General features: G+C 33.0%; 2 protein-coding genes and 1 long non-coding RNA gene across 3 annotated transcripts in view; 1 reads left to right on the top strand and 2 right to left on the bottom strand.

Annotated features, from left to right (window-relative positions):
* Positions 1–3,552: 3,552 nt before the first annotated feature.
* Positions 3,553–7,514, top strand: LOC144565003 (alpha carbonic anhydrase 7-like). Its single transcript, XM_078314618.1, has 6 exons — positions 3,553–3,670; positions 4,073–4,287; positions 4,571–4,677; positions 6,483–6,585; positions 6,781–6,960; positions 7,147–7,514. The coding sequence occupies exons 1-6, from the start codon at positions 3,568–3,570 to the stop codon at positions 7,282–7,284; spliced, it is 846 nt and encodes a 281-aa protein (XP_078170744.1). The 5' UTR covers positions 3,553–3,567; the 3' UTR covers positions 7,285–7,514.
* A 1,737-nt stretch (positions 7,515–9,251) lies between these two features.
* LOC144551230 (uncharacterized) lies at positions 9,252–11,704 on the bottom strand. The gene is made up of 2 exons (XM_078299118.1): positions 11,267–11,704; positions 9,252–10,807 (listed from the first exon to the last, which is right to left on the bottom strand). The coding sequence occupies exons 1-2, from the start codon at positions 11,588–11,590 to the stop codon at positions 9,254–9,256; spliced, it is 1,878 nt and encodes a 625-aa protein (XP_078155244.1). The 5' UTR covers positions 11,591–11,704; the 3' UTR covers positions 9,252–9,253.
* Positions 11,705–21,484: 9,780 nt separating this feature from the next.
* The window catches only part of LOC144551308 (uncharacterized), an 80,442-nt gene continuing 77,266 nt past the window's right edge, over positions 21,485–24,660 (bottom strand). Inside the window, exon 3 of the long non-coding RNA XR_013510798.1 lies at positions 21,485–21,495. This is a non-coding gene — a long non-coding RNA (uncharacterized LOC144551308). The remainder of the gene's footprint in view (positions 21,496–24,660) is intronic.

Raw genomic sequence — 24,660 nt, 5'->3', positions numbered from 1 at the left:
TGGCGGATCGGACACCCAACGTGCTTAATAATATAATGGAGATAAATAAAAATTTCGGTTTTACAACGTTGGCTTGACAATTAATTAAAGGACAAATAAACTGAAGCTACTAAATACGTACACTGAAATATTAGAAATATATATATTATGTTAATGCCCCAATAACTTGTACCCCAATTCTCTCCCAAAATCTGAACAACACATCTAATTTCAGATTAAAGGCTCAGATTATGTTTGTCCGAGACTTTCTATTTCCAAATAAGACGCTCGTTTCATCTGCGGTCTCTCCAGTTCTCTCCTTTGCTGTCGCTCTCCAGTTCTTACCAGACTGATTACGTCTCTTCTGATAGAATCCGACCACGTCACAAGCTCTCTCTCCTCCTTTCGATACAGCAGTGGTCTCTCTCTCCTCTTGTCAACGACTGTGGATTCCCTCATCCTACTTTGCACTGGTCATCGAAGAAGCGGCAGGCATAGAGACAGTCTTTATTCTTGTGATAAAACCTTAACTTGCAGTATTTCCAAAGAGGACCAGCTTTTTATTTCTCAATTCTACAAAAGAATCCCAAAAACAGTTTTAACTTTTCTGAATTTTTATAACAAAAAGGAGATTGCCCAGAGAAGGAATTGTGAAAACCTGATAAGGAATAAGAGGTAAAATCACAGTACTATTCTTAAACGGGGCTCACCGAGTAATCCCAGTACTATTCTTAAAATTTCGGCAATTTGTAAGATATCAAAAGTATGCGGTGATTTGAAAGATATTAAAAGCATGAATTTTGGGCTCACCGGGTATGATGCACCGACTGCATCGCTAACCAGTGCCGAGATCCGGACAACAAAACCGAGAGGGTTCATTTTTATAATTTGGCTGATAAATATATTTGTTTAATTGACTTGTATTTATGCATACTTGCTTAATTAGTCTATTTTTAAATTTGTTTAAACTGAATCGACTAATGAATATCGTAGTATATATGTACCTGTCGGGATGGCTATTTAGTAAATCTAGACATGCACATGCTGAATGAAATATTTCTAAAGAAACAATTATAAACTATATCAAATAAAGGGTTAATCTAGATCTTGTGTTGAAAAATCAGAAGTAGATGAAATATTCATATTAGTAATTCCGCAGTTCACCAATTCTAATATTCATCTAATAAAACTTGTACGCTTATCTTTACAATGTGATTTTTCTGTTTCAGCCCAACTTATCATTGGTACAACAAAACAGTAAATATATATATGGAGCCCAACTCTCGTTTGGGAATTAAGATCCAGTGAAGTAGGCGTACAATCCATCCGAAGTGGAGCGCACACATCCCAAGCAATGAATTCGAATCCCAAGACAATCTCGAACAACGAATTTGAATTGGACTGTCTCGATCTAAAACTCAAAAGTTGGATTACTTTAGGAGATTCGGACCCCTCGTTTGGTGCTCCTTAAATCCTTAACTTTCGGGTTTCCAAATAAAATAATTTAAAATTAGTTAAAAGATGGAATTTGATAGGCCTAATTTTTATCTCTCGAATGAGGCTTCTCTACAATGCCTAATGGTCTTATGGATTGGACCGGACAGTGTACCCGTGAGCTTTTGAGATGAAAGAAAGCTCTCTTCAGTCTCTACTTTCTTTTTCTTTTTGAGAACTTGGCAGAAGCTATAATATGGTGGTGTCCGTTAGAGTTACTGTACATGAAGGACATGACTTAATTTGGAAGAACCAAGAACTGAAAATTTATGTGGGATAAGCTACAAATGCAAAGAAAAATATCTATATCAAATAGCAATTGTGCGAGGAAGAGAGTATCATACAACTTTTTTAGGAGAAGCTAATCTGTGAGCGACAAAATGGATAAATCTCAGTTACTTGTTCAATTCTGAGCGACGAAAATGTCTCTCTCTTTCTCTCTTTGAAAAAACCCTCTCTCTCTCTCTCTCTCTCACTCGCTCGAAATGCATTAATATTTTTGCCGTTAGACCAAATAAATTTAACTTTTGGTAATGTCCATATTTGACTGAATTCTTTTTTTTGAAAGTTAGTGACTTTAGATACCAACTAACAAATTAATTGATAAAAGATATATTTACATTGAATCAAATAACTCTAATTTATAAATCTAAACTCCTTTATTCTCATTAATCTACTTAAATTACTCTAATCATTTAATCGATCCTACTTATTTACACTCTTAAACACCCTAATACATCATTCTCTAACCCTCTCCACGTTGGATTTATTTTTGTCTGATAGCCGCTGCACTCCGACAGTCCTATCTACTCACCGCCACACTCCAAAGGTCCGATCTACTCACCGCGGCGCTCCGACGGCTGGATCAACTCACTGCCTAGCTCCAATCGAGATGGATAGAGACTGTATATACTCTCCAAACTCCGACAATACCGCGTTTTCGGCTCCGATCGGCTCTGCTCTCTCCCCTCTCTCATTCTCTTCTTCGCTCAAGGAGATAGAGACGGGAGAGGGGCATATACCCGTGTATCGGATATATTTGATTGATTGATTCAGTTACATGCACTAGTACAAAAAACCCCTTCACCGACCCTTCATCACCGACTATTTTAAGCAAAGCATCAGTGTTGGTGTTGCTGTCAACACTGACTGTTTTTGAAAGAGTCGGTGTTGATACTCAACACTGACTGCTTTTCAAAAGAGTCAGTGTTGGTGCTCAACACTGACGCTTTAAAACAGTCAGTGTTGAGTCCAACATTGACTGTTTTTAGGGAGTCAGTAAATGGTAATCTTCACTGGCGCTGGTTTTACTGACGCCGCTATAACAGTCGGTGTAGGGGTATTTGAACAGTCAGTGAAGGGGTTTTTTGTACTAGTGATGCGGTGTTGTAACCGTTTACAAGATAAATGCAATGTGCTCAATACATTTGAGCTAAAGCAAGTTTAGAAGTAGGAAAAGTAAAGAAAACAATAACAAATAATAAACAAAATTGATGGAAGTTGTAAATGGACGTGTTGTTGCTAACAATGCTTGTCTTTCATCATGATTATCAAATTCTAAATCCGATGGTTCATATTTCATTGTCAAGATATTGTCAAGAGTCCCATAGTTATCTGCATCTTTTTGTAATGCAATATACAATGGAACTATTTGTTACCTAGGAAAAAAGCTCATCGGACCTACTTTTATGCTCCTGTCATGAAATTAAAAAAAAAATACAAAACAAATTTGTCTAGTATTTCATGCCAAAAATGATAACTAAGCGAGGTTTTTGTACATACCACTCAAGTTGCTCGTACCCACGAATCAATCTTTATTTTGTGTGTATCAGCAATTGCGCAAGACTAGGAACATTAGATGCAACAGATAGGGCAGAGACCAAAAGACTCAACCTCCTATATTTAGCTATATTTAAGAAAGAGAATAAACCTGGCCATTGAACCGCTGCCACCCTTTTGACAGTTGATACTCTGTCTAAATTTGGCTTGATGCACAACTGATGACCATTTAATCTTCTATCTAGTTCCATATACATAGCCATTAACAGATAGATACAGCCTTCAAAAGAGATAGATCCGAGAAAAAGACAAGAAATGGCTTCCTACAATGTCTTCTTCGCGTTTGCAATCATATCATATCTCTTGGCTCTCTCCTGTGCTCTTGGCAATCCTTATCTTGACAGTCCTTATTCATCTGGTATGAAAGATTTTTAATTTGATTTCAGGATTATTTTATAAAATATAATTTATTTATTAATTATTTTCTTTCTTCATAAGATCTTAAAACTGATCGATTCTAGATCCATCTCTAATTGGTGCACAATTTACTAGTTTTTTTAAAATAAAAGTGTTAAACAAAGCAGTCTCTTTGTTAGAAAAAAAAAATAGTTTGACTGCTTGCATGCATGTCTGTGCACCTTAATTACACTATATATATGGTTAGTTTGTTAAACATCGCTGTGATTATACAATACTAATATAACTATTAGATATGATATGCATTACAAATTAGACAATAACTATACTCACCATGCTGAAGTATAACCATCCAGTATCTAAATATCTAACAATCTCTCTCTCTCAAAATGCAATGTTCAAGGATATGTGCAATACAGTTACGACGATAAAGTGCAGCTGGGTCCTAAAAACTGGGGCCACCTCACCTCAGCATTTGAACTATGCGAAAAGGGGGCCCAACAATCTCCCATCAACATTCAGACCAATGCAACTGCATTCAATTCCTCGATAGAAAGTCTGAAAAGAGACTATATTGCCGCCAATGCAACCCTCATTGCTAATGGACATAACCTCGGGGTACGCAAAAATCTTGCATTTCTTCCTGATGCTACCAAGGATTGATATTGTCAATTTGTAGTTCTTCCAATAGGAAGCCAAATTGAATTATCCGTCAAATGGGCTTATATATTGTGCTATAAATCAGAAATTGAACAAGAAACTTTCCTTTTTTTAAAGTACTTTAAAGATCATTCATAGACTACCAATACTTGTGGGGCTGATACATCCTCATGTCAGCCTCAGAAGCGTATTTAGAGGGGTGGAATCATTGATACAGATGCAATTATTGTTAAATATGTAGCTAGTTTACACAAGTGATGCTGGTTCAGCTGTTATTGATGGAAAGAAATACGCCTTGAAGCAATTGCGCTGGCATTTTCCTTCTGAACATACTATTGATGGTAAAAGGTATGAAGTATATAAAATTGCAACCGCATGCATCACATATGCAATAACAAACTCTACTTTTTAAAAAAAAAAAAATCATTTTGTTATGTATATAAAATTGATGACATGACATCTGTGATTTATAAATTTAAGATAATACTACTATTATCTTATTATATTTTATTATTTTGGATCAAAATTCTCTTAAGAATTATAATGTGATTCCGTGGCAAATGACAAGCGTCCATTTCTTTTCCCCTGTTTCATCCGTATGGTACATGATATAAAAAACTCACGATGTACACTGACAGGCCCAGCCCATATAACATAAGGTACGGGCCTTGTAAAAAGGCCTAATTCGACAGGATACTATAAACATTAGGTTTAATTCGACAGGATAACGATTTACTGTTTTATTGTACTTATCAGTTAGGCTGTAACAGAAAAATCAAATTTGAGACTTTAATAAACCAAATTAGAGGAATATTAGACTTTAATAATCTGCGGAAATACAAATATCTCATGTACTTCAGATTTGTCCGTAACTATGTCAAGATCTAAAATTAAGAACTGACATTTGTTCTGGTGACATAAGCAATATCTTAAGAAATGAGAGGCAACACAGTTGGTTAGAAAAAAAAGTCTTAGAATTATTGGTTATCTAAAAGTTGAGAGTTTGACTCTTTCTTACAATTTTGCAGCTTTTGTGAAAATTTTCAAAAGACAAGTAATATTCTGTGTGAAAGGTCGCATATTCAAAATGCAAATAATATTTTTTTTAAATATTAAATAATTAAATAGCTGGCTGACCTCTAATTTTTACTTAAATAGTTGAGTCACTCTTTCTCCTCTCTCATACTTTACATTAAAAGTCTATGGGACAAGGGTTTTATATATAAGTTATCCCCTATTAATTTTTCCTTTCGGTTCTGACCAGATCTGGATATATACTAGTGTTTTTTTGTTTTGTTTTACAAATTACATTATATTTTTTTACAGCACATTATTGTTCTATTTTTTTTTTTTTTAAATATGTGAAAAATTTAAATAGAAATACATATTTTTAATATAGATTAAGATTTTTCACAACTAATCTCATAGTAAAAACACTCATTTCATCACATTCTTATGTATATCTATAAATATAAGTTCACGCAAATTAAATACATAGTAAGTTCTCAAACCCGTAAAATCCCATCCACAAAATTTCATAATAGACCAACATGCCCTTATAGATATGATCAATAGAGACACGGGAATTTTTCCCTACAACAAAATAAATATAAATATATAGTTATTTAATTTTTTTTGTGAAAGATATTTTAATTTAATCGAGAGAAATTATGCGGTACTAAATTATTGTTATACTTCACATCCGCATATCATATATAACGCAAGTTGCTTATATATGAACATTAGTTTTTTAATATGTATGTGTGTGTTTATATATATTAAAATTGATTAGAATGTGGTAAATTGCATTAAAAATAATGATTAATTCAGTTAATCATGTTACCACTTGTCTATATATGCTTGATTTATCAATGTTAATTTGGCAACGTCATCATTGGTCAATAGGTGACTTATCCTCATTTATATATGCTCCAAAAAACATTGAATAAGAGCGTAAGACTTTTGATATTAATTTGAGGTTCATATAATTAAAAATAAAGCAACACAAATTAATATATATAGCCTAATTTGTTGATGCCTCAACCACGGACTCATGCTAATAGTTATTTAGAACATTAATTGATGAGAAATTAATATATATACTTTATGAATTCTTATCATTTTTTTGGTCATTTTATTGCAAAAATATATAGTTTCGCGGCTGAGGTCCATTTGCTGCATGAGAGCACGGACAACAAGGTCGCGATAGTGTCAATCCTGTACAATTTTGGAGAGGCCGACCATTTCCTCTACCAGGTACATTCAAGTTAATTAGCTCGAGGTTTTAAACTACCTTTTTTTTTCTCTCTTTTGCATGACCCAAGGGTCAATTTTTGAGATTTTACATGGAATGTAAAGTGCTAAATTTAGCAACTTAATTTGTTTCACACTTATCATTTGTGAAAGTTATCGTGACATAAGTTTGTTCAATTGACATGCATATATATATAGATTGACGCCAAGTTGCCTCAATTATTGGAGTCATGCAGTGAGCAGCAGGAGGCACGCATCTCAGCTGGTCTTATTCACTCTCGTTCACTGAAAGTCACTACTTCCAAGTATTACCGCTATGTCGGTTCACTCACTACCCCGCCATGCACTGAGAACATCCTCTGGAACATCTTGAGCGAGGTAATTTCATTATTTTATACACCAAGATTATAAAAATCAGTACTGAGAAGTGAGAACATTGTTTGGTCTGTCAGCTATATATCCACAGTAGCACATATGCAATTTAGCCCTTCTGTTTGCATCGGATTGTTAGCATGTCTTACTTAAATTTCTATAATAATCTTCCTTTAATTTTAAATTGTGTAGGTAAGGACCATGAGCGTGGATCAAGGTAAAAAGTTGATGGCCTCATACGGGGGAGCACCGAACGCCCGTCCCATTCAATCTCTCAATGGCCGTGTTGTGCAAGCCTACAACAGGGTTTTGAACGCGAAGAAGAAATGAGCCTAATTTGAATGCACTAGGATGAAAATTGTTGTGAAATCAGGCTTCATTATTTCAAATCTCACATTGTAGTTGTGTTCTAATTTGAATTATAATGGAATTAATTATGTACTTTGGCAAGAATAGCATGTTGAGAGAAGTGCTTGGCATTCCACCGGTTGTAATGTTTTTGTTTGTTTCAGTTTTTCATGATTTATGTCTTCCTTTTCAAGGTATGACAATGAATTTTTCAAAATTAATTTTTTTGGATTAATGAAACTTATTTCTACATGAAAAAGTGAACTATATTGGAATGAGGCGGTAGCACAATTAGCTAAAAAAAAAAATCTTAGAATTGTGGCTAAAAGATCGAGAGTTACTACAACAAAGTAGACACTTTTGTGTGATGAGAGTAGTCTGTCGCAAAAAGAAAAAGCTGAACAATGAGAGTAATCCGTCGCAAAAAGTCATTTTTTTATCCTCGCGAAAAGTATCTCATTCTTGTTACGTTCGAGACCCGCTCATGACTTTGTAACATTTGTTAGGATTTAAAAAAAAAAATGTGAACTATATTTGTGTGATGTGACTCAAATTATTTATTATCTTGGGAGGAATGTGAACACTGGCCGCAGTGACATGATTGTGATGCACGAAATAGGGAGACTATGTACATTAAAAACCGAGCAAGAAAAATTTCTCTCAGCTTTCAATAATCAAAATAGTGTTCTCAAAATAGCATCGCCCTTAATTTTAAATTTATAGATAAAGGACATTGAGCGAGGAGCAAGGTTCAGCCTTGCTGACCCCACTTGAGGAAGCATATAACACTCGTAACCCTCAACCTCTCAATATCGGTATACATTGTGAAAGTCTACGACAAGGTGGCCAACGTGAAGAATAAATAAGCCTAATTTGAATGCACTAGGATGAAAATTGCTGCCAAATCAGGCTTCATTAATTATTTCAAACCTCACATTGTAGTTGTGTTCTAATTTAAATTGTTTATGTTTCGTTTTTTCATGATTCATGCCGATCCTTTCCAAAGTATGATCGATATAGAGTTATCCAAAATTTCATTTACTTGATTGATGAACTTATTTCTATACAAATTGAGTCATTTTGTTTTGTTTTTTTTTTTTTTTTGAGGAAATGCGAATGCCCGGCAATGACCTATCGCCTATTCCTCATCCATTGCAGTGACATGATTATGATGCCAGAAAAAGGTGGATCATGTATATTGAAAAGTGAATCTTGCACGAATTATAAAGCATAAAAAGGATCTTTTATGAGTCATGAAAACCTGATTTATAGACTGAGCAACCATGCATAAATTAAAGAACTTGAAGAAAAATATGATAATTCATCCTTTGCAATCAGCAGCACAGCACTTCATTCCAGCTTTTTTTTCCCCCATTGCAGCTCAAAGGATGCTTTAATTTGATGTTAAGAGTTAACGAAGACAAAGGAGAAACTGAAAAAAGAATAAGGGATGTGTTTCACTCCATGCAAGATACACTGTAATAAAATTTACTTTCCGAAAAAAAAAATTATTGATCCATACTCGTTATGAGGTAGATGAAAGAGATTTTTTTTTTTTTTTTTTTAAAAAAAAAAAATTTCTCTTACAAGTAAATGGAGTATTCCTACTTGAGCTAATATTATTCGTGTCATTCTTCGATTTTAAAATATGTTCCAATTTTCGTTGGAGAAGGGGAAATGAACAAAATTGGAGTTTTAATTTCCTGCAACAAAACAATATCAGACTTCATATATGTGTTGATTATATTTCTGGTAAGAGAGGTAAATAATTCTAAAATTAGAGTTGTATATGTTTTCTAAAAGCACACATCTCCATATCAAAATTTAAAATTTACATCATATCATACAGGTATTGCACGTATACACACACAAATCGCAAAAATCAGAATAATCTAATACTTTACAATCTTACCATACTACCCTGCTTTTTCTTTTTCTCATAAAATTACCCTCATTTCATGCCAGACTTCTGCCTTGCGCCTTTCACCTCAAAGGTTCGATCCAGCTTCCTCCCTGATTTGAACTTCCTCATTCCACCAATCCCAGGCGGTGTCACTGTCACCGGTGCATCCGTTTCCTTTTTCAAAATATTATTTTCCTTGGCATCAACATTCGTTTGCAAAGTATCATTTTCTTTTGCCTCGTCTGCATTATCAAATTCTATCTCAAAGTTCCAATCCACCTTCCTTCCAGATGCAAACCTCTTCATGGAGCCAATCCTTGGAAGTGATACAACCACTGCAGTATCCTTTTCCTTCTCCACGGTGTTTGTTACCTTCGCATCATCATCTTTTTTCAAAATTTTCATTTCTTTCACCTCTGTTGTATTATGAGCCTCCATCTCAAAGTCCCAATCTAGCTTCCTTCCTGATGCAAACCTCTTCATTGCGCCAATTTCTGGTACTGACACAGCCACCAAAGGATCCTTTTCCTTGACATCATCATCTTTTTTCAAAGTCTTTATTTCTTTGGCTTCTTCATTTGTAATGTATCCTTTATCAGTATCCACCTCAAAGCTCCACTCCACCTTCCTTCCCGATGGAAACCTTTTCATCATACCAATCCCCAGAACTGGCACAGGTAATTGCGTACCAATTTTCTTTTCAAAAGTATTCATTTTCTTATCATCATCACTCTTCTCCAAGGGATTACTTTCTTTCGCCTCTTCTTTTGTCATCCATCCTCCATCCTCCACTTCAAAATTCCAATCCAATTTCCTCCCTGATGTAAATTTATTCATTATACTACCCAATACTGGCACAGCGACAGAAGTATCAGTTTCCTTTTCCAAACTATTTATTTTCTTTACATCATTATTTTCAAGTTTGTTATTTTCGTTTGACTCGTCTTTCACATAGTTTCCTCCATCGATCTCTGTCTCGTAATTCCAATCAACTTTTCTCCCTGATGCAAACCTCTTCAATCCGCCGAGTCCTAGAACCAACACAGGAACCGGAGTATCCTTTTCATGGTCCAAAGTGCTCCTTTCCTTTACATCAACATCCTTCTCTACATTGAAATTATCGGTTTCCGCCTCAAAATTCCACTCAACTTTCCTCCCTGATGCAAACCTCTTGATTCCACCAATTCCCGGCACCGGTACCGGAGAATGCCTTTCATTTTCTATAATGACTGTTTCTTTTGCATCAACATCTCTCTCAAAAGATATCCTTCCTTTCATCTTATTATCTTTCCCGAAACTGATCCTTGCACTCACGGAGAAATCACCTCCATTATCCAGGCGTATTGATTCGTCTGCAACATCCATGGCTCTTTTCTTGCTGCCACAGAAGATCCTGGCCATTCGAGAAAGGCACCCAGGTACCTTGTGTTCTGTTTTCGCCGGTGTTTTCTTGGCAGCTGATCTGGGAGAATTCTTGGCTTTAGATTTTCGGCGAAGCTGACTGGGACCTTTCGGTTTCTCTGACAAAACCTTCCCCATACACGAGACCTTCGGTGATCCCGGCTCTGCCTCCAGTGCAGACAGTTTTCCACCGCTGCTATTCTGCTTGTGCACATGAAATTGGAAAATGTTAGGATTTTGCAAGTATTTGAATTTTCCACATCAAAATCTTGCGTTACTGATTACTTTAAGCTCCAATAGTCTTAACATAACTCAATAATTCATATTTCAGAAGGATATTAGGGGTGTTGTCAAGTTTAATTTGTTTTACCCAAACAATTCTATGTAATATTGATGATAAAAGCAATAATTCGACGACTATATCTTCAGCCAGTATGATTTGCATTTACTTGAGGTGCATCATAGAATAAACGTTTCTTTATTGCTACTGTCTGGTATTCTGGTTCAAATAGTTGACTGCGGAAGTAAAAGACAGAGAGAGACTTCAAAGTTGGAACCAAAAAAAAAACAGGGGGTTGCGTGAGAAACAGAGGAACATAACTCAGTTGCACAACCAGTTGTGCCTCAAGGAAGGCAACAAAAAAATGTAGTCTAACAAACCTTTTGTGGGATCATTCGAACACATGAAGGTCGTCTTGCGCTGTGCCCCAATATGCTTGAATTTTGTATATTTCCCGGGAGACCAATGATCCCCGGCTTCAGGTTACCCGAGAACCTCTGCGAGTTAGACCCGACGTTCTTTGAGTTATGAAGATGACTATGAGACTTAGGATTTGTGGTTTCTTTCACCGAATCATCTCGTTCGTAGACCTTGTGCACATCAATCCAATCGATTTCTGCTCCAAATGGGAGCCGGTATGACTCGGCCGGTGGGTCTACATCTCCAGAGGTATCGCTCTTGATTTCTGTATTGGATGGTGACATCTGTGTGGGGATGAGATGGAAGGAAGAGAAGAGTTTAGGAGAGAAAATGAGCTCTGCTGCTCTGGTATGGTGAGAAAAAGATTGAAAGCTTTTAAAGAGGTCAAGGGTAAATTAGGAACGTTTTGTATTTCATCATGGAACAGAGGGAGTGTGGGGTGAGTGCGTATCCTCTGACGTATCCTCTGAGATGTCTCAAATTTTGCGTGACCGACGTGTCCGGTACCTATTCGGGGTGACGTAGGGGGGCAGTATTATTTGCACTTTGAGATTCGCGCAGAACGTACAACAACGGTTGAGATTTTCCTAAAAGTCACGCAAAATATGAGATATCTCTGTGAATGAGAATTAGTGTGGGGTCCATGGAATAGAGTCAAAACAAGCTACTATACTTTAGAATAGTTGGGCAATTTGTTTCCTTTAAAAAATTGGATAGGTGGATTCATCAACAAGAAAAGGAGAATTGCGTTTGACAAACCTATGCCGCCGTATCATCTAGAAGACTAGAAGCGAAGACAAGAATGGACGTGATTTTAGGATCCATGGTTCCCCGTCGAAGCATTTTGCGAAAATAATAAAAACAAACAAAAAACAAGAAAGTACTATGCTGAAACAAATTGTACAAATATTGGTTATACTTTTTATACATAGAGGGGTAGAAAATTATAACTAATTTAATTAAAATTAATTATAGTTTTAATAAAATTATAAATGATTAAAAAAATTTAAAAAGAAATTAGTACTGATTTCTTTTTCAAAATAATTAATTTACTCCTCTATTAATTAGTTTCTTAAGTTTATTATTTTTTCAAAGACCAACTCGGTGCAAATAAAAATTTAGATGTCAATTTTGTCTAAGACTAAATTGATTTTATTTTTAACTATAAATCCTTAAGTAATAATTTGCACAATTAAAAGTTTGATACCTAATTTGGTTTTTTAAAGAAGAGAAGGGTTAAAATGCATAATTGGTTTTGTGCTCCAATCATACCTCACGTCTTTATCTCAGTCAACAAAGTTCAAACAGTCGATCCGAACCGTTCATCTTGTTCTACATATTAAAATGTGCTTAGAGACCAAATTTTATATTTTTTTTGTAATTTTTTTACTATTTTTTTAGATAGGTACAAAAATCACTGTTTTTGGATGGTCCAGATGCAGTGATTTTGTACCTATCTAAAAAAAATAGTAAAAAAATTTCAAAAAATATATAATTTGGTTTCTAAGAACATTTTAATATGTAGAACAAGATGAACGGTGCGAATTAGTATGGGTTTCTAAAAACTTTGTAAACAAAGATAGAGACGTGAGGTATAATTAAGGCACAAAACCAATAATACATTTTAACTCTACTCTTTAAAGAAATGTTCAGCATCAAAAGTTAAATTTCCCTTTGTTTTTTACTCCCTTCTAGCGTTGTGTTTATAAATTAACAATATCTTCTATTAATTTAAATGTGTTTCACCTATCTTGTCTTAATATATGGTATTTAGACTTGGTTTAGAATAGAAGAAGATACTGTTCTACTACTCGAATTTGATAGTCTTTAAAACTAGAGAAAATTATCTTATAAGCTTCTGTTATAAATTTATAATTCCATTAGGATACTCTTTAATTAGAAAAGAGGCTAGTAAATGTGGGGCATGTATAATGAACTGTAAATAGAAAATTCTAAATTCCTTACTGCATTAATTGGACAATTTCATTACCTTGAAATTGTCAAATAGTCCACTTTTCATTTGACAAAAACAAAAACAATTTTCCATAATTAATTTTGAAATTACAAAGAGTTAATTTTAAGTCAACTACCATAATTAATTCCCGAATCACATTTTCCTTGCTGTTGACATTAATTTATTTTATTTTATTATGGTTTTGGAAATTGCGTTTGCGTACATCTCCTCTTGGTAATGAAATCTCTCTAGTTCAGAAGTAAAAAATGAACAAACGAATTAACAAAAGTATGGAAATGACATTTTTCAATGGGTCATCCTTTTGCAATATGATCAATTATTGGGACATTTCAAATCAGCATGTTTCACCAATAGAAGCTACCTGCCTGCCTATCATCAATTGTAAAATAATTGTTTGATGCAAAAAAACAAAAAACAAAAAGTAAAATAATTGGATTATAGTTATACCCTGATTGGCAGTTCCACTTCCTATATTGCCCTTTTATATAATCCTGCTGTTTGCAAAACAAAATCTAATCCTGCTACTTGACCGCTTCATTCTCCCCCTTTTTTTTTATGCAATCGTGATAAAGAAATTATAATATATAAGGCATAATTGCATATATATTAATTAATGAGAAACTATACCGAAAAGAATTTTAACATACTTCAGTATTTGACAATGGTTATTTTAACTATATATGTTGACAGTATTTTTTTCAAAACAACACGAATAAAGTTGAAAATTAAAATTAAGTTTATATATAGGTGTGTTGTTGAACATTTAGATGGACTAACAATAAAGTTTCATCTAATTTAAGTATTGCTTTTACTACAAACTGGTATTGAGTTGGAGTAGAAGTGATGATAGGAGGGAATAATGCTGATTTGCATTAGAGGGGGCCAGGGGGGTGGAGGGAGTAGATTATATTGTAAGTATTGAGTTGTATTTTTTTTGGAAAATAAATCAGCTGAAATTCTGAAATTGGGTACTGTTCACCCTGAAATTCCTGCAATCCGAAATCCAGCCATTGAATTTTTTTTTAGCACGCATCTCAAAACAGTTGGTTTTTCCTTGCACGTATCTCGAAACAGTTCGACGGTTGGATTCGGATTGCAGGGATTTCAGGGTGAACAGTACTGACCTCGGATTTCAGCAGATTCGGATCCATTTTTTTGTGGAAGGTGGTGAATTCAAAATTTGAATGAGAGTTCTTTATAGCCATTAAAATGAAAGTTGGTATGCTAGATCTCTATCTTTCTTATTAAAAAAATGTATATTTAGGTTGTACAAAATTCTTTGTTTCAATAATGAAATTGGTGGCAAAATTGTCACTTATTTTTTTTTAAAAAAAGGCACATCATGTACAGTGAAATTTATATAATGAAAGTAAGGTGTATTATGTATTACATAAAAAACTTGCTAATAATTAAAAAGTTCAAGTTCAAAAAAAAATTCCCTTAAATAAATGCATTTGTTCAATTGTGATAGAATTTGTTTCAATAAGATAGTAATACCTCTTTTGATTGCAAATGACACTAGTTATAGATTTGCTACATATTCACTTAAGAATTTGCCTTTCCTATTTTTTCCAATTAAAATCAATAAAATAATTAAAGGAAGGCCGTTGAGATAGATGCTAATGAAGAAAAAACATTGCAATTAAAATGCTAATGAGTAGGTTAAAATTTCTCATTGTTATTGTATTCCAATTATGTCTCACATTCTCATCTATGTTTTAAAGTTTAAATCGTCGATCCAAACTACTGAAAATGATTTTTATATTGAAATGTGCTTGGAGATCAAATTTTATATATTTTGAAAAAAAATTACTATATTTTGAGATAGGTAAAATCATTATTTTTCATAAAATTCTGAATCATCTAAAATATCCATCTTTGTTAAAATAAAAATCTTAAAACTATAAAATTTGATCTCAAGCATATTTTAACTTAGAGATCAAACAATACTTAAATTGCACCATCAAGTAATATTTAAATTGCTCACACGACTATTCGTTGTAAATTTGACCTATTCTAAAGTAATAATATGAGCATAATTTATAAACTACAAAAGGGTTTGGAGCCAGAACTGAAATCTTGCCGAAGCTTTTCCAAACCACACGATCCGATCTTATCAAAATTATCCCCCTTTTTCTTGCTAATTCTGTCTCCCTTCTCTACCTAATTCTTACTTTTTTTTTCAAATCTTAAAATAAAATTTGACATAAAAAAAATTCAGTTGTAATCATGCACTTCGTTCATCTCTTAGTGAATATGTAGCTAACATTTTAGTTAAGTTAGTAAAATTTGGTTCTTGGACTGTAGAAATTAAAATTTAGATTTTTACATAGTTAAGATAACCTGTTGAAGATTAACTCATGGCCTTTTGTTCAAAAATGACATTTGACTCAGAATTACTGTCATTTGATTGTATATATGTGTACCAGTTTGAGATGATATCAATGATGCAATGAAGCAACTTTCAATAATGTTTACTAACAAAAAAAACTCAAAATTTACTTTTAGCAAACATCATTATTTAAAACTGATTTGCACAAAATTTTCTAAAACATGCATTTGACCTTAATTAAATAATAAGAAAGATTGTCAGAGCATGACAAAATATATATTTAGATTATAATTAAAAGACTACAGCATAGTGTGCTTTCTCAGGGGATAGGCGATGGATTGAAAATTTTCTCCATATATTTTTAATTTTTTGAAAGAGGAGGTAGCACAATTGGCTAAGAAAATGTCCTAAAGTTGTTATACTCAAAGGTCGAGAGTTCGATTCCCCCTCACGAATCTTGGTAGCTACTACCAAGTTTTCAAAAAATATATATATATTTTTAATTTTTTTGGCGAGAAATAATTATCTTCTTTTACTAATAAAGAGAAAGAAGAAAAGAGGTTTTTTTTTTATTGTTTACGGAAAAGAAACTATCTATGTTAACATTAATTATTATAATCTTGATAATTTCGCGGTTTAAAAATATTTTGAAAAGAGTTTTTTCAAATATCTTTTAATAGGTTCTCCTCACATGCTGCAGCTCAGATTCCATTAGTAAATTGAAAACGGGTCAGGTCGGGTAGGGTCGGTCCGAACTCGGCCAGGTTACGGTTCCCACGGCCCTCAGGTCTGGCGAGTCTACAGGTTAGCACGGGTCTAATTTGGAGGACTTGGTCCAAACCCGTGCTAGACCAATGGTCCAAAATTCACACGGGTTGGTCCGGGTCTGGTCAAGGTCCGGGTAGGGTCCTGGTCTGGTCCAGATCTTTCTTTTTTTTTTTAAAAAAAAATAGTGGATTGTTCCTGGCCGAAACAGGTCTGTTTCTGTTTAGTTTGGTCCAGTCCAGGTCTAGGTGGGTCTCAGATTTGGCCAGGTCTAGTGGAAAAATTCGGCCCAAACCCTTGCTAGCAAGGGTCAAGTTGATCCAGGTCCGGTCCACGGTTCAGGTTTAGACCTGCCGGCTTTTTTCAATACACTAGATTCCATTCGTATGAGCACCGCCCGCACGGACACTTAATTAGGCCTTAATCAGACTCACTTTCGGACAATGTTGTAAAATGTGGTTTTGTTCATGCATGCAAAAAGTCACTGCATACTGTATATGCGGTATGCGGCCGTATATGTAGATTTGTATACGGAAATACATATGCGGTTTTACTATATTTTGTTAAAGAAATATAGATAAAATAAAACTAATTTATATTTCATATTATAAAGGTTATATATTCTAATCTCCTCAAATGCAAAACAATTTTTAAGTTTTTTTCAAGTTTGCATGGACCATATATATGCTCATATATTCAAAACTACATGAACTTGACTGCGTGAAATTTTATATGCAGAAGATCACTGTATAAATATATGCGGCCGCATTTTACAACACTGTTTTCGGTTAGTCTTCATATGTCTGTCATGCCCAAGACGTGATGGGTCTCAACTTACAACATAATATGACCCGTTCCATAAAGAGTTATATTAGACTACTAACAAAAATAAAAGGATGGCGGCAACCTCACACGGAACCGGGCAGATTTCTCGCAATTAGTTTCCAGGATGGGAGTCCGGATTCCGGAATAAATTATGCCATCTTTTTTTTTTTTTTATAGTAGTAAACTATTAGCAGGACGAGGAGAAATTGACTTCCATCGCAATTGAAGGGTTTTTTACAAAATAATAATTTAATCTTATCTCACATTCAAATAATAATTTACACCCTAATTTTTTCAAAATTTCAAAACTGCATGCTTCCCTAAATTTGTCTTCTAAGTAAATTTTTCATGACATGCTTCTAAGCAGATTGCATGCTTCCCTCTCTCTCTCTAGAGGTGAGTCATTTTCCATTGAGAACACTAAAGCATAAATCTTACTTAGAAGACAAATTCAAATACAAATACTCAAGAGTCCTGACTAGATTAATTAAATTTTCAAAATAAAAAAAAGGTTATGACTAAATTATATGTTAATAATCGGATGTCCAAAAGGAAGGACTGATATGGACATGTGCAATCTGCACAAGAGAAGCATAAATGACAAAATTTGATTAAACAATTATCACGTAGAAGTATTCTACTGTATAGTATCCAGTTGCAGTCAAAAGCTAATCACATCCTTGTGGAATGTGGAGTGTTTAACTTGAATTTTTAATCTACTTCCCCTTTGCATATTCCTTCTGTCTTCTAGAAGTTTCTGAAAAGTGTAAATTTCATCAGAGGTCACTAAACTTTGTACTTTGTCACGAATTAGTCATTTAATTTTGATTTGTTCCAATCAAGTTACTCTATAATTTTTTCATCCAAAACATTAGAAATATACTCATTCCTTCCAAAACGCTAACGGAATATGCTCATTCCGTCAAAAATTCTAACAGAGTGAGTATATTTTGTCCAAAATATTAACAGAATGAGAATATTCTGTTAGCATTGTGGATGAAAAAGTTATAGAGTAATTAAGTTGGAACAAATAAAAAGTTGAGTGACTTGATTGGAACAAATCAAAATTGAATGACTAATTTGTAACAAAGTACAAAGTTTAGTTACCTCTGAAAAAATTTACCCTTCTAAAAAGATAAATACATGTTTTACACAGGATGGACATCAGAGGATGTGTGCCCATTCTTATGATTTTCTTATCATTATCCTTATATAGGCCATCAACAGATAATAACTGGATTTATCAACTGATAAGATGTCAGATGTGTATGGGGTAAATATTATATACTTGTATTACCCCCACATTTCTATTTGATATTATTTTATTTACATCATGACACATATCATACAGTTTCTTGTTAAGAATTAGTTTTAATAAGCGAACAACAGTAATTATCGAATAAATTTAACAAATTTATATATGTTAACATAAAGTCATAAATAACTGAAAGGTTGATGAATTGTCGATAATATAAAGCACAATATCACACGATATCATTAACAAAAAGAAGGAGACTCGTTGATTATGAATTAATTTAAAATGTCTCAATCAGAAGATTTGCTGTCATTTTAATAAAATAAGGCACCATAGAAAGTCTAGCACAGAAAACACGATGACTTGCAAAGTTGTGATAACCAAATCTGACGAGCGAGTGCTCGTCGTACAAAGGAATTCAGATTCACAAGGTAACACAAAAATTGAGTTTGAATCCGGATATTATTTTCTGTTACAAAATAGCAGAAGTTGTTTATTTCTATTAAAATTGTTCCGTGAATTTCAATCAAATCAATTTAATTTGTCCGTGAATTTCAATCTTTAACTCTCACATCTGAAATTAGTTTTAGAGTTTCTATTAAGCCACATCAGCAACAAATTAAAAAAAAAAATTGAGCCAATCATTTAATCAGCGTGAAGTTCATAAATAGTTTCTTAATAATAAACTTTACTGCATAGATTCTAAATAAGGAACTCTCCCACATTTCTGAAACTAAATTAGAAACTGTCACATCATATTCGAAACTCTAATAGTACCAAGGATGCAGATGCTCTTAGATGATTCAATGTCATTTTTAGCGTGGCTATTTTATTGAACCGTTTGTTCTAAAATTAAATAAAGTTGCAACAAAAGTAAAATGAATAACAAGAGAGACATAGAGAATAATAACATAATTTTATGCTCTATTTTTGTGTATCTTTTCTCTGTCTACAAAGCCTCTATTTATATAATAGAAATTATACAGTAGGAATCATTACAATAATAAATAAGATTGAATGCTAATAGTAATTGCCAAATTTTTTTAAATATCCTAAAAAATATAGCAAATCTACCCTTGATTTTCAAATAATTTCAAAAATAACCTAGCCGCCCTCAGTGAGGCGGTTTGCTATGGAATTCGGTCTCTCCTCAGTGGGGCGGTCTGCTGCCTGAACTGAACTACCGCACTGAGGGACGGACAGCTATTGGACCCCTATAAATTTCCATTTTCTCTCTCCTGCCCACTCATAAATCATTCCACCTGAGGAGGAAGAGAAAGGGGAAGAAGAGTAAGGGGATTTCGGTTGATTTTTAGGTTATTTTTTTAATTCAATTTTTTTTTAATTAGTAGATCATTGATAAAGGTTTATTGATCAATGTAGTTTGGTGAAGAAAAAATATTAATTGCACTGCATGTGGACGGAAAGATTATGAAAGATGTGGAGGGAGCATAATATACAAAAGATGAAAGTTATTGCTTCTAGGTTAATAAAAAATACTACAGTTTTGAAACTTAAGCATATGGTATACATAAAGACCCAACTTTTTATATATAATTTTTATATTTTTATATTACGGTTTTTAACTTTTTAAATTAATAATCTATTAAATAATTAATGCCCAGATATAGTAAATATTCACGCTCAGGTGTCACACAATATTTATTATATAAATAGATTTCTTCAAATTAGTTAATTGGAAGAACATGTCTTTCTAATGTGGATGTTATCCATGATCAGCACAAAATTTGAAAATATATTATACTGAATTTGTGGGATAATAAAATTGGATGTTTTAATTGTCACCATCAAATTAGTCCTGCTATATATTATTCTTGGCGATAACTACAAAGAGAAGCTTGGTCAGATAAAATTATCTGAGCTGTTTTAATTAGACCATTTTGTTAAGTTTTGTTAGAATATATGAATCTGTAGTTAAGTATACCTATCATCTATGCACCTATTCAAAAGGATGACATGGACCGAATATTTTAATGCACTTTTTCAAACTTCTTTTTTCTTTATAGAGAAACCTTTTAAATTATAATAAAAAAAGTTGTGGTTTCTTTTGTCAAAATTACCAAATTTACGCTCCCTATTCATGAGACCTCTCACAATTGGACGAAAACTAGGGGTGCAAACGGGTTGGATATTATCCGACCGTATCCGATTCCGTATCCGAAAATTTAATACGGATATCCGATATTCGAATATCCGTGCGGATACAGATACGGATATGGTTTTGAATTTTAATTATCCGTATCCGAATAGTAGATATATATTATATAATTTAATATGAATTATGAAAAAAATTATGTTATTCACTATTATAAAAAGCGGATATCCGTATCCGTATCCGGTTAATATCCGATCCGTATCCGTATCCGTATCCGTCTAATATCCTATCCGTATCCGTATCCGGAAAATAAAAACGGATACGGATATGGTTTTACCAGCAAAAATGTGGTGTGTAATATTGTGTGGCATCCTCTCTGGACAAAGCTGGTTCTGAAGATTTTGAGATTCAGAGTGAAAGAAAATTTTGAAATCTTTATATAAACAATTTTTTTATTGATATGTCAATAGATTATATATATTTATAGAAAAGTTTGAATCATTTATATATACAAAATTTCAACCTTAATATTTTATTTATTTTTAATATATACAAATTAATTTTTTTTAATATATATAAACTAATTTTTTGTTTTTGTCCATTAAATCTTAGAGTCTGGAGCCATTGCCTGGAGGCCGGAGCATCCTGCATCAGGTCCGGACGTACCTGTCTCTAAGAAACATATCTCCTCAGATATTGCACATGCAATATACATAAAGAACCGCTCAGATTTAATCCCAGCTAGGCCAAAAGAAAAGTGGTGCCTATTGTTAGGGCTGCTCATGAGCTGAGTTGAGTCCGAGTTGAGTCCGAGTTGAGAACAATTTGGATTCAACTCGCAAATTCATGAGCCGAGTTGAGTCCAAGTTGTTAATCCAGTTCCGGGTCAGAAATTCTAATTTGGAATCAACTCGTGAACAACTCGAGTCAAGGTGAGTCGACTCGTGATTCATAATGTAGTACAAAGTGAGACAATCTAATTTAATTCTAACAAAAAAAATATTACATAGTTTATCAAAATAATACACAATTGAAGACAGTACACAATGAGATAATGGCCAATACATAATTAAAAATTACAAAAATATCAAAATAGTACATAATTAAAAATTACCAAACAGATAAGATTTAGTCATTGAGAAGCGATGATTTTTAAGTTTCAAGCTACAATACAGTAGATTGTGGGAAACATGTATAATATTTGGAGACGCAAAAATTAGGAATATATGGATTAAGATTTGATGTGAGTCCAACCGAATTGATTCTAAACTGAATTGGAGATAACTTGGATTCGACTCATAAATCAACCGAGTCAGTAAACTCGAGTTATTAGCGAGTCGAATCCGAATTAATTATGAACTGAATTTCAAATCGTGAGCTTTTTTATGCACCCCCTACCTATTGTAACTATAGGGTGTGTTTTGAGATTTGTGTCAGGTTTAAGAATGGTCTGAATTTAGAGAACAGAGTAGGTTCGGATATGATAATATGTGCATTTTGACTTTATTTGAACTGTCAGTTAAAAAATAAGTTCATATGAAATAATACCTTTTCAAGTATTTAAACTTACGTATTGAAACTATAGCATTGAAGCTATAATCATGGATGTCATATATAGTTTTCACTGAAGGATTAATTAATGACTCTTATTTTTTTATTCATGAAAAATAATTTCAAAGATGTATTTGTAGTTCAACCTTATTGCCATCTATCATAATACATTTAGCTTACAATCTATCAAAAAAACATATGAGTACAAAATAGCCAACTAAACTTGACCAAGAAGTGCGAGATTTATTAGGGTCTGGTCAATTTAAAAACATTAATGTTGTTCTCTTCAAGATTTTTGGGAGAGATGACACGTTGATTGTAACAAAATTCAAAGAAAAGCATTAACAAATATTATATTAAAGAAGAAATAAAATGTTGACTTCAAAACAATACTGCAGTTTTTTTTTTCTAAAAAACAAAAAAGAAGTTTTGTATTATGTTCTTTTTGTGATTTTTCTTACAGTGTTCTCTATTATTATCTAAAATATATGCTACAAAATAGTCAAAGTACATGTAGCATTTAATAATTAATATAGAGAACATATTCTCTTCGAATTACTGCTTTTGAAAATTCCTCAAATTGTTACACCTCTTATGTAACCGACACTCATAAGTCATAAATTAAATATGGCTAGACCTCTTATTTTTCTTCAAAAGAAAAAAAAAAATCCCTCAAAATTACAAAATAAAAAATGAGGAGGGTTCAAATGCCTCCATGTTTTTGTGCCTCCATTATGCCTCCATCTCTCTCCATCATTTTCAAAGTTCAAATAGTCGATCCGAACCGCTCAACCTAACCTCCATACTAAAATATGTTTGGAGACCAAATTTTATATTTTTAGAAAAAATTTTACTATTTTCTTAGATAGGTACAAAATCAGTAAATCTGAACCATCTAAAAACAGTATTTTTTTTACCTATCTAAAAAAATAGTAAAAAAATTCCTAAACATATAAAATTTGGTCTCCAAACATATTTTAGTATGGAGGTTAGGTTGAGCGGTTCGGATCGACTGTTTGAACTTTGAAAATGATGGAGAGAGATGGAGGCATGATGGAGGCATTTGAACCCTCATAAAAAATATATAATTTACCATTTGATATAAAAGACTACATACGACTTTTAATGCTCGTTAGTTTCTATATTTAATAAAGAAAGGAATATCATAACAAAATCCATTTTAAAAATATAGAGGATCAATTAGCTAGTAAATTCAAGCAACTTAAAATGACAACAGTAACTGAGAAATGTAAATTATTATAGAAGAAACTGGAGCCGATCGAGAAGTCAAAACATGTCAAAGTTGACAGTTTCTAGAAGCTCTCTTTAAGTGTGTCTTTCTTTTCCTAATAAAATTTCTTTACGTGTGTGTATTTTTTAAGTGATTTAAATCAATGTGCTGCTTTTGCTGGTAGACCCCAGCATTAGATTGTTAGCCATGTAAAAAAGGCTCCAAGGAAAAACACTAAGTAGTCACATGAAGAAGTTAATTTGTCTTGAATTCTTGTTCCTTTAGTAATTTATGAATTTCACTAAAATGTCGGTCGTTTCCAGAAGCTTTTGTATGCTTATGGTTGTTATATGTGATATATTATTCCATAAAGAGAAATGACATTTGAACAAGTTTGCAAAACCCAACCAATACCTTTTTTTTTTTTTTCATATTAATCAATATTTTGAGCTTTAAAGTGTAACATTTTCTAGGTAGTAAACAAAGAAAATACTGACAGAAATCTACATTAGATAATTCTGCGCTAATAACGGAGAGAATAATTTGATCCATTTCATGACTAAACTTGGTTAGTCATCAATTAATAATCTCTTCTTGCTCTCTTTTTCTTTTAATGAAATGATCATTTTTTTCATTTCGTAGTGTCTTCCTCATCCAAGGTCTCTGTGTTAAAGTTTTATTACTTGACTCATTAGGGGTCAACTAGTACACAAAAAAGTAGCTAACCAGACTACTCTAGAAACAGCTAGTGAAAAATTACATTTGTATCAGTAAATTTGCTGCCAAATTTTCAAAGTAGAATCTTAAAAGACAAAATATGTTCCATCAATCAATAGAGAGCTGTTTATACATCAATAGATCTTCCAGAATAGGTTTGGACTTTTGTATAACCATAGAATTTGACTTTTTCATAGCCTTTATATTGTATGATTAAAGTTACCAACACAAAAGTCCAATTAACTGAGTTTAATTTCTTGGAATTAAAGAAAAATGAATCTGAAGAATAGTCAATTTAACCCTAGAATTAATCGAAGTCTTAAATATTAGAAGATTTTTTTTTTTTTTTTTAAAAAGCATCGTATTTGGGGAAACCTGCCAGAGGATGTTTTGTTAGTACGACCACCCAAATTATTAGATTTCTGCAGATAAACCACCTGCCCCGCTATTTAGCTAATTTTGAAAAAAAAAAATTCAGTATTGGTTGTATACAATATAAAATAAAATATTTGTTTTATCTGTGATCTGTATAATTACTAGCTTTGAACAAAGAGAATCTCAACTCTATGAAGAGAGATGGTGCTGCC

This window comes from Carex rostrata, chromosome 1, assembly GCF_964058835.1.
Source record: "Carex rostrata chromosome 1, lpCarRost1.2, whole genome shotgun sequence".
In the NCBI taxonomy this organism is placed as follows: domain Eukaryota; kingdom Viridiplantae; phylum Streptophyta; class Magnoliopsida; order Poales; family Cyperaceae; genus Carex; species Carex rostrata.
Note: the sequence above shows the minus strand (reverse complement) of the source record. Positions and strands in the feature narration are given on the sequence as shown.